Raw genomic sequence first — 11,709 nt, 5'->3', positions numbered from 1 at the left:
ATGACTTTTATTTGGAAAATTCTAGTTCCTGGTTCAAGTCATGTTTTCCCTCCATGTTCATGTGTCTTGTTTTCATTGGTTTATTGTTTAATTATCTTGTTTAGAGTTCTGTTTGTTCATTGGTTTGTTCTCCCAAGTCCATGTTTTTAAACCCTCATGTTTTCCATTGTCCTTGGTCAAGTATTGTAGATGTGTTGTGTAACGTCGTGTTATTGTTCAAGCCAAGCCAAGCCAAGCCAAGTCAAGTTCATGTTTTGTTTTATTGTCAAGTCATTTATGTTGGTTTTGTTTTGTACTCACGTTTGGATAACTGCACTTTGTAAATAAACTGTACCTGGGTTCTCTTTACTTCATCGTCATCATCATTGCCAGCGCCAGCACAACATTACAGAAATACTTGATCCAACCATGAACCCAGCAGTTCTATTCCTACGCCTACGTCAGGGGAGTCATCCCCTAGAGGATTATGTTGAGGACTTCTGCTCTCTGGCCTGCCAGGTTTTAAGGAGGTTGCCTTAAAAGATATTTTCCGTTTTGGACTAAGTGAGCCAATCTCCACTCTGATGCCTGGTGGTCACAGCTCCCTCAGCCTCACTCAGTATATCGACCTTGCCCTGCAGATCACTGGTTCTACGTTCACTGTGGGGTAGGCGGATGCCGAGCCAGAGTTCCACGCCATGGCCACCGAGCCAGAGTTCCACGCCAATACCACCGAGCCAGAGTTCCTCATCATGGTCGCTAAGCTAGCGCCATCTTTTGTCACAGCAACGCCTCAGCCTGCTCCATGCCACATCACAGCAACGCCTCAGCCTGCTCCATGCCACGTCACAGCCATGCCTGGGCCTGCTCCATGCCACGTCACAGCCACGCCTGAGCCTGCTCCATGCCACGTCACAGCCACACCTGAGCCTGCTCCATGCCACGTCACAGCCACGCCTGAGCCTTCTCCATGCCACGTCACAGCCACGCCTGAGCCTGCTCCATGCCACGTCACAGCCACACCTGAGCCTCCTCCATGCCACGTCACAGCCAAGCCTGAGTCTGTTCCATGCCATGTCATGGCCACATCTGAGCAGTTGGACCTGGAGATTGTTCCCGCCCTTGTACCCACCCTTAGTTCTCCTGAGCAGGCAAGGGGAACTTTCAACCCTCCGACCCCACCTGGAACCTCTGAGCCCTGGACTCCGCCTTGGCCTGTCGGTCCCTCGACATTGCCTCAGCTCTGCTTTCCCTCGGCTCCACTGCGGTCCTTCAGCCTGTCGGCTTTGCTGGGGGTCCCTCATCCCTCCGGCTCCTCCTTGGTCTGTTGGTCACCTGGCTCCACCTTGGCTCTCCGATCCTCTGGCTGCACCTCGTCCCTCCGATCTGTCAGCTCCACCGGGGACCTCCTTCCCTATGGCTCCACCTTGGTCCATAGTCCCACCAGCTCCGCCTCAGTCTTCCGATCCCCCAGCTCCGCCTTGCTCCTCCGAGCCTCCCGCGCCGCCTTGGTCCTCCCTGCCTCCGGCTCCACCCTGGCCCTTCGATTCTTCGGCTACTCTCCAGGTATCCAGTTCTCCATGGCTCTGCCCCTCGAGCCTCTCATGGCTCCGCTTTCCATGGCTCCGCCCCTTGAGCCTCTCATGGCTCAACCCCCCACAGGCTCCGTCCTGATCCCATGCTCCACGCCTTGCCAAGCCATGCCTCAAGACCACCCCCCAGCTCCCTATTGAACTTTGAATATTATGTCATGTTTTATGTGTTTGTTCATGTGTTGGGGCGTCGGGAGCCGGGAGTCATGTGATTCCTGTTTTCCCTCCATGTTCATGTGTCTTGTTTTCATTGGTTTATTGTTTAATTATCTTGTTTAGAGTTCTGTTTGTTCATTGGTTTGTTCTCCCATGACCATGTATTTAAACCCTCATGTTTTCCATTGTCCTTGGTCAAGTATTGTAGATGTGCTGTGTAACGTCGTGTTATTGTTCAAGCCAAGCCAAGCCAAGTCAAGTTCATGTTTTGTTTTATAGTCAAGTCGTTTATGTTGGTTTTGTTTTGCACTCACGTTTGGATAACTGCACTTTGTAAATAAACTGCACCTGGGTTCTCTTTACTTCATCGTCATTGCCAGCGCCAGCGCAACATTACAATATGCATATACACCTACATATAATACATGCTATTTCTTACTCAGGGTGGTGCTGATGTTTCACTGATTGACTCGATTTACATTTGACATTGCTATTTGATGAAGAAACAACATGAAAGTGAACTATTGCAAGTACAATACATGAACAGTATGATATGACTATTGTCATTTGGGTGTACTATTACATTAATGCAATTTGTGCATCTATTTAACTCAATAAGTGCATGAGAAGGGGGCCTGGGTAGCTCAGCGAGTATTGACGCTGACTACCACCCCTGGAGTTGCGAGTTCAAATCCAGGGTGTGCTGAGTGACTCCAGCCAGGTCTCCTAAGCAACCAAATTGGCCCAGTTGCTAGGGAGGGTAGAGTCACATGGGGTAACCTCCCCGTGGTTGCGATTAGTGGTTCGCGCATGGATCGTGGAGAGTAGCATGAGCCTCCACATGCTGAGCGGTGTCATGCACAGCAAGCCACGTGATAAGATGCATGGATTAACTGTCTCAGAAGCGGAGGCAACTGAGACTTGTCCTCTGCCACCCAGATTGATGTGAGTAACCGCGCCACCACAAGGCCAACTAAATAGTGGAAATTGGGCATTCCAAATTGGGGAGAAAAAGGGGATAAAAAAATGTGTGAAAGTCATGAATCCTGTTCTAGATTTGTCCTGATTTGTTGCATTATCTCTTTGATTTATAAAAAAAATAAAACATCAAAATATATTTCATTCTATTATTTTGTAATTGTCTTGAAAATATTTTGAAAATGTTACACTATCTGGGCATTTTGTAGATCCATTTGTTATAGATATAAGTGCCAGGTCTCTAAAAACCTGAATATGTAAGAGTGTTTAAGGCTGAAAGGAATAGTTCACCCAAAAATGTTTATTCTTTCATCATTTACTCACCCTCATGCCATCCCAGATGTGTATGACTTTCTTTTTTCTGCAGAACACAAACAAAGAAGAATATCTCAGCTCTGTAGGTCCATACAATGCAAGTCAACAGGGTCCAAAACTTTGAAGCTCAAAAAGCATATAAAGGCAGCATAAAAGTAATCCATACAAATCCAGTGGTTAAATCCATGTCTTCAGAAGTGATATGATAGGTGTGGGTGAGAAATAGATAAATATTTAAATCCTTTTCTTTACTATAAATCTACATTTTCAAACAGCCCTCCTAAGCGTTCTTCTCTCCTAAGAGTTCTTCTTTTGTTTCGATTTGTTGCTATTCTAATTCTTCCTGCATATCACCACCTACTGGGCAGGGAGGAGAATTTATAGTAAAAAAGGACTTAAATATTGATCTGTTTCTCACCCACAACTATAATATCGCTTCAAAAGACATGGATAAAACCAATGGAGTCATATGGATTACTTTTATGCTGACTTTATATGCTTTTTGGAACTTCAAAGTTCTGGCCACCATTCACTTGCTTTGTATGAATCTACAGAGCTGAGATATTCTACTACAAATCTTTGTTTTAAAACACATTTTTCTCATTTATTGGAGCAGTGCTTAACCGTGCTAAACTTGCCGCCATAAGCTAAGTTTTTCTGGGTGGTTGCTAAATGAGGTCGATCGATGGTGGATTTTGCTGATATCGATAACTAAGGTGGTGGAGACAGATGATAACCGGAATAATGATTTTATTAAATATTAAAAGATTTAGTGCATAACGCTGGACTTTTAATTATAAACAAGCCCGAAATACATTGTTCATGTCTGCATTTCCAGCTCACACAAACATTGTCATACTGGCTAATAAATACTGTTTGAGCAGTAATTAATCAACAGTAGATCATCATTCATCAATAGTAGATCATCAGTGATCACTTGTCAATTGTCTTGTATGACTTATTTTATAACATTTCAGATTAATAATTGTAAATGAGTCCATAACCAGTGAAGGTGACAAAGTCTTGTCTTCGTTACAATGCTTTATACAGTGGTGGCCAAAAATATTGGCACTCTTAGTAAATATGAGCAAAGGCGGCCATGAAAAAAAAATCTGCATTGTTTATCCTTTAGATCTTTCATTCAAAAAAATCACAAAAATCTAACCTTTAATTGAAGTAAAACAATTGAAAGAGGGGAAATATCTCATTATTAAATAATATATTTTTCTCCAAAACACTTTTGCCACAATTATTGGCACCCCTGGAAATTCTTATGAGTAAAATATATCTGAAGTATATTCCCATTCATATTTTAAACTTTTTAGTTCACCTGGGTGACTAGGAACATGAAATTGTTCAGCCATGACTTCCTGTTTCACAGGGGTATAAATATGAGGTAACACACAGGCCAAATTCTCTTAATCATCAATCACAGTGGGTTAGACTAAAGAATATAGTTCTGATGTGTTTCAAAAGGTTGTTGAGCTTCACAAAATAAGTGGCAATAAAAAATAGCTAAAGCATTGAAAATACTCATTTCCACCATCAGGGCAATAATTAACAAGTTCCAATCAAGTGGAGATTTTCAGAATCAGCCTGGAAAAGGACATGTGTCTATATTGTCTATATTGAGGATGGTTCAAGTGGCCAAAGAATCTCCAAGGATCACAGCTGAAGAATTACAGATATTAGTTGGGTCTTGGGGTCAGAAAGTCTCAAAAAAAAAAAAATATCAGACATCACCACAAGTTGTTTGGGAGGGTTTCAAGAAAAAAAGCCTCCGCTCTCATCCATAGAAAATTTGTGGGGTGAACTGAAGAGGAGAGTCCACCAACATGGACCTTTGAATTTGAAGGATCTGGAGAGATTCTGTATGGAGGAATGTTCTCAGATCCCTTGCCAGGTGTTCTCCAACCTCATAAGGCATTATAGGAGAAGACTCAGAGCTGTTATCTTGGCAAAGGGAGGTTGCAAAAAGTATTGAATAAAGGGGTGCCAATAATTATGGCCAATGTGTTTTGGAGAAAAATATTTATTTAATAATGAGATTTAATAATGATAATTGTTTGACTTCAATTAAAGGTTAGATGTTTGTGATTTTTTTGAATGAAAGAGTTTTTTTTTTCACAGCCTTCTTTGCTCATATTTACCAAGGGTGCCAATATTTTTGGCCACCACTGTATGTAAAAATTCACAAAATTAAGCTTTTGTAGCATGAATATTCACCAGATGAAAGGTTTTGGCAACAGAGAAACATGGAAGAATACAAAAAAGAAAAATATTTTTTTTCTCCCCAATTTGGAATGCCCAAATCCCAATGTGCTCTAAGTCCTCATGGTGGCATAGTGACTTGCCTCAATCTGGGTGGCGGAGGACGAATCTCAGTTGCCTCCGCCTCTGAGACCGTCAATCCGCGTATCTTATCATGTGGCTTGTTGAGCGCGTTACTGCGGAAACGTAGCGCATGTGGAGGCCCACGCTATTCTCCGCGGCATCCACGCACAACTCACCAAGCGCCCAACCGAGAGTGAGAACCACATATTATAGCGACCACGAGGAGGCTACCCCATGTGATTCTACCCTCCCTAGCAACCGGGCCAATTTGGTTGCTTAGGAGACCTGGCTGGAGTCACTCAGTACGCCTTGGATTCGAACTCGTGACTCCAGGGGTGGTAGTCAGTGTCAATACTCGCCGAGCTACCCAGGCCCCCCAAAAAATTATTTTTGCGACAACCAAACTATCTGCACCGATTAATCGTAAAACCGATATATCTGTCGACCTCTAGTCGCCAAGGTGTTCTGGGTTGTTGTTAGGTGGCTTCTTACTGGCCCAAGTCAAAAGAGCCCACCCGCAAGTCTCTATGATATTCTTAACCCTAAATATGTCTCAAGACACTCCATTCAATATAAGTTTATGGGGTTTTGTGTGCGTGTCCTTTTTAACCTCGACCATGCAAAAATCGTAAGTCTGATCACTTAGAAAAGTAACAGTGGCACTAATCAAAGACAATATATGGAAACACTTATATATGGTGAATAGACCTACACAGAAAGGCCAACACTTCATAGCGCCATCTAGCATTCTGCACGTCAAGCACTAGGAAGTGTAATTGAGCTTTATTGAGAGCAGAAATGGTTGTTAAAACAACAGCAGCAAAATAGCGCCCTCAACTGACATCTGTTATGAACAACATGGCATTAAAATGGTGAAAAGCCTCAATAATTAGTTGTAACTACAATACTATAAGAACGTGCAAAATGACTGAGAGGCAGAAAGCATCAGTGACCGTGGCCCACAGACACATTTTTGTTTGTTGTTTAAAGAGTCTAGAGCTGTCACAGAGATCGGTGAGATATCGCACAACACTTTTTTCATTAATATCTTTCAGGAGTAGGACATTTTTTTGCATACCTTTCCATGAACAAAATCGCTTTCAGCACCTTTAAAGACCCCATGAAATGGCTTGACGAGTGCAAATTTATTTTCTTTGTTGACATATTTCTTATTGAAACAGAAAGTTGGGGCAGGAAATATCCAAGGGCTCAATAGCCTTTATTTTATGTCACAACCATGAACCGTAATTTGCTACTTGCTATTGCTATTCAGATGCATGTGGTATTAAGATTAGATACACCCAAAGAGTACAAGATGAGTAATCAATATTTTGGGCCCTTTTATCCAGGAGAGAAAGACTGTACATTTTAAATGAGTATATGCTAAAAAGTAAATACTGTCAACTTTCAGGAGAATACTTGCATATATATGGCATCAAAGCTAACAGACCTAGACTACAAGCCACAAAACTCAAATTGTGATTTCATGGGCTCTTTAATGCACGTATATTAGCTCAGAGTGCCCTGCACGTATGGTACCTGCCAAAATATTAGATGAGCGGTCTCTCCCAGGTCCTTTTAGAGGTTCAGACAATGATATATTCATCCTATTAGTCCTTGTCCACTTCAAAAATGACAATGACATACAGTCCCAACCACAAAGGTCATCCTCAAAGTTACAGCTCATGTACTGATCTGTACATAGTTAGTAATTCAACATAAGAAAGAACACCTCAATGATTATAGTCTGAACCATGTAAAAACTAAATTAACTTTAGATGGTTGCTTTATATGAGGGCGGTTCTTGGCCAGACTTGCTGAAAAGTAGATATTCTTGCCGGTATGTAGATAGTCAGAAGTCTGGCAACGAAAATAATTAAAAGTCTGACAAGGCGAGACTACAGTGATTATTACTGCAGACAATCAGTAGGCGCTTTAACCCAAGAGTCAACAAGCATAGTTCACTGTCATTACATCTTTTTGTTTTTCTCCATACAATGAAAGTTACAGAAATACTTAAACCAGCCCGTCTGGCACCAACAATCATGCCACGGTCCAAATCACTGAGATCACATTTTTTCCCCATTCTGATGGTTGATGTGAACATTAACTGAAGCTCCTGACCCGTATCTGCATGATTTTACACACTGCACTGCTGCCACACGATTGACTGATTAGATAATCGAATGGATGATTGTTGGTGCCAGACGGGCTGGTTTGAGTATTTCTGTAACTGCTGATCTCCTGGGATTTTCACACACAACCGTCTCTAGAATTTACTCCAAATGGTGCCAAAAACAAAAAACATTCAGTGAGTGGCAGTTCTGCGGACATAAACGCCTTATTGATGAGAGAGGTCAACAGAGAATGGCCAGACTGGTTCAAACTGACAAAGTCTACGGTAACTCAGATATAGAAGAACAGCATCTCAGAACAAGGGGGACCTACACAATATTAGGCAGGTGGTTTTAATTTTGTGGCTGATCTGTGTATATCACAAGCACAGATCTAACACACCACCATGTTTTGCAAGCACAATTTATGCTTCATCGATTCAAAGCAATCAATTTATAATATCTCCTGTTTGGGTTGTCACAAAGGTCTGTCTATTTAATAATCAGAAACATAACTGGCAATAACGCAGCCAAAGGTCTCTGATACTCAAATGACAGATATCAGGCTGCACTCTCATATACAAGGAGAACATCTTTTATAGACTGCAGGAAAGCAACAAGATGTGTTCGCTATTATAGTGTGCCTCTGACTTCTCTAAATCACTCTCAAAAAGAGTTTTTATCACCAGGACAATGACATTCTTATTAAAAACCATCCATAATTACATTAATTTACAGGCTGAGGTAGTACTGATTCAATGTTTATATCGACAATAGCAACTCATTAATAAAATTAGTTACTAATTAGTTTCAATAAAGATACTGATAATATATGAGAATCACAATATTTTATAGTATTATGTAACATTTTAATACATTAAGTAGCATGTAGTGAACAAAAGCATTCTACCACATTACCTTTTTTATTAAAAATAAAAAAAGAAAGAAAAAACTCTCACCCCATTGGCAGATATTCAGCACAAGACCCAGGAGGACAATCCAGTGGCTCTTACTCATGATTTTCATTCTTTATTTTAGATACCAGAGGACAGAACAAAAGCCTGTGCACAAAAGCATCGTCCCACCATATGAAGTTATTAACTTCACGTGTGTTCCTCACTTTTGATCACACAGAGATAATACATGTATTTTACATTTTAAACCCCAGACGAGTGTCAGATTCTTCCTATAGCACTCCTCAGCACTTTTGCCAACATTCATCCTTTGCAGAATGCAGTCAGAGAGCTCAATTTATTTTGGTCGCAACAGTGTAACTTCTATTGAAAGTGTTACTATTTAGCTAAAAATGTACTGCACATTCTGATCTCATTATCAGTAACCAAATAGTAAACCATTGCTAGGCTTATGTTCGCCTGTGGACCTTAATAAGAAGCGAAGAAACATGGTTTTGTAAGTAATGCAATAAAAGAAGCAGGGAAAGCAATAGTAGAGAAAAAAATAAATGTATTTATTAAACACTTTGCAAAAAAGATGCAATCCACTTCTGTTTTGATGCACTAAACTATCTAAATGCAACTATTTCAACAATGTCTACTATTGTATCTTTTCATGGTTTTCAGGCTTTAAATGCCAAACAAAATCTACTGTTGTTTTGAATGCTGTAAATTCAGATAAGTGCTTCAGGGAAATGTACAAGGGCATACCAGGCACTTATATCATTATATGGATTTTTTGGGGGTTGTTACACTGCTAAATAGGAAAATCATGACATCTCTCAAAGGAATATTCTGTGTTTAATGCAAGTTAAGCTCAGTCGACAGCATTTGTGGCATAATGTTGATTACCACAAAAATTTGTCCCTCCTTTTCTTTAAAAAAGCAAACGTCTGGGTTCCATTGAGGCACTTACAATGGAAGTGAATGGGGCCAATTTCTGAACGTTAAAATACTCTCAGTTTCAAAAATCGCTTACCTTTTCTGTGTAAAGTTACAGCCAATTTTACAACTTCGTTGCCATGACGATGTAATGTCAACAAACACTAAAACTTTAAAAATACTGTAAAAATTACAATTGAAACAACGGCTCAAATAATACACAAGTTTTAACAAAATAACTAATATAAGTGCTTTTATAAAATTATAAGCTTCACAATTCTGCATTTAAACACTCCAAAAATTGGTCCCTATTCACTTTGCTAGTGCCTCAATGGATCCTCGATTTTGCTGTTTTTAAATACATTTTTGTGGTAATCAGCATTATGCCACAATTGCTGTCGATTGAGCTGAACTTTCCTTTGAACCCGGAATATTCCTTAAAGGAGGCTTTCAATTAAAAATGCTGACAATCAGATATGAAGAGGATCGTCAAGTTTATAGGGAAGGTTTACAACCTCTGGATTCTCCGGATCAGTTCTTATTATATGAGGGACCAGATTTATAGTGTGGTGGCTAAGAATTGATTAAATTTAGACAATTACAATCAGACAAGATATATTATTGTATGTTGTAGTTGAGCACAATAATTTCCCTTAAAGAGAACTGTTTACTTATTGTTCAAAAACAAGTGCATTGAGGTTGTATCTCATATTTTTGACTTAAATGACAACAATTCTGGGAATTTCTAGATTAATTACCTTTTCAGAATGTTATTGTTTCACTTTATAGTGGAGTTTTATGGTTTGCAATGAAATACTTAACCTTTCTCACTAACCTGATGGGTGCTTTGTTACATGATTTCCTAATTTAAAGACTACAAAAATAAGTGCATTCTCTACTTGCAGCCAAATGTTAATCTACATGTCGTTAAATTCAAAACCAACAAAGCATAATGCAGAAAATGATCTCTGCACTTGTTTCAGAGTAAACATTTTATCCATCCATCCAAATCTGAATTATGAAAAGGCTCTTGCTCTTTTTCAGGCTTGGCACAATATGGAACTCCATTAAGCTAGATTCAGAATACAGGGATCAGAGCAGTCATATCCCATATAACCCACTCAGTACCCCTCATCCGCCCATGTCACCTCATAATCTGGATAATTAGCTTTTATTTTCTCTGTGGAAACGGCATGCTTTGCTTTCCCAAAGCCCTGAAATAAAAAAGGGAAGTTTCAATTATAAGATCATCTTATTACAGGAGTGGATACAACAATGTTGAAATTCCAGTTACCATGGAATAGCCGTAGACATGGATCTTCTTTTCTGCACTGTCATGTCTGATTCTACCTCCTCCGAGACACTCACAGTCTAATCCTCCACCTCTCTCCAGTTCTCCAGCAACATGATCGTAGATGTCAGCTTGATAAGAGAAAGGCCAACAGAAATATGAAGGTTTTCATAGCTAGACAGAGACACTATGACACTAGACAATGGATTGACTTCCTATCAAAACAGATACCATATCATTATTATATTATATTAGAAAAACACATTGAAATGAAATACATTGAAAAATTCATACTGAAATGCCTATGAGCCCAAAAGCTACAACTTTAGGGCTACTTATTTAATGATGCATTTCCCAAAATTCATTGATAAATTCAAGTACCTTAATGCATGTTAATAAATGTGCATTCTTAACCTTCTTAACCACCTGTCATTCATTCAAACACATGGATCCTTACCATGATACTCGGCCCATGCGTATCCTCTCACAATATCAACATATGAATCATCGTCTTTACTGTGCACCCGTATCAGGACGTATTTGAACACGCCGTTTGGATCTAAATCAACCTCGGGGATTTTAGAGAGCCACTCGGCTGACATTGTAGAAAATTCAATACTGTAAAATCCAAACACTACGATGAAGTTCGGTATAGCTGAGCAGCCTTTCCAGATATTTTTTTAAAACTTGTATAACAGTCTCCGCGTTTTTGCCATTGTAGAGAGCGTTAGACAGTCAACTAGCGTGTTACGACAGAAAGTTGCCGTTTGAGGAATTAGGATTTCATACAAATTAATGGGGAGAGCTGTAAACCAACACATACTTGTCGCAAAACTGTCTGTGACTTCTCTTATAAAAAAATAAAGAAAAAAAAGTATTATTTTATCGTAGTAAACTCCCCAAATAGTAAACTCCAAAATTAATATTTTTTTTTTGTATGTGTAAAACATTAGTGGAAAGGCGGTCAATTCATTAACTGATACGATGTTTCCTCACAAATGCATTAATTTATTCAGCACACTCAAGCATCTCGTCCATAGACAGTATTGCGTGATTTTTTTTCCGCGTTACGCACTTTGTTTTTTTCTTGTAGGCTCCCTTGGTAGAAGGGACCT

The 11,709-nt window shown here is 39.8% G+C and overlaps 1 protein-coding gene across 1 annotated transcript; it reads right to left on the bottom strand.

Moving 5' to 3' along the window:
• Positions 1-8,412: 8,412 nt before the first annotated feature.
• Positions 8,413-11,709, bottom strand: LOC127430614 (14 kDa phosphohistidine phosphatase-like). The gene is made up of 3 exons (XM_051680506.1): positions 11,052-11,709; positions 10,598-10,725; positions 8,413-10,517 (listed from the first exon to the last, which is right to left on the bottom strand). Exons 1-3 carry the CDS (start codon positions 11,194-11,196, stop codon positions 10,425-10,427), a joined length of 366 nt encoding a protein of 121 aa, XP_051536466.1. The 5' UTR covers positions 11,197-11,709; the 3' UTR covers positions 8,413-10,424.

Source organism: Myxocyprinus asiaticus, chromosome 40, assembly GCF_019703515.2.
Source record: "Myxocyprinus asiaticus isolate MX2 ecotype Aquarium Trade chromosome 40, UBuf_Myxa_2, whole genome shotgun sequence".
Taxonomy (NCBI): Eukaryota; Metazoa; Chordata; class Actinopteri; order Cypriniformes; family Catostomidae; genus Myxocyprinus; species Myxocyprinus asiaticus.
This window is presented reverse-complemented; position numbering and strand designations above follow the sequence as displayed.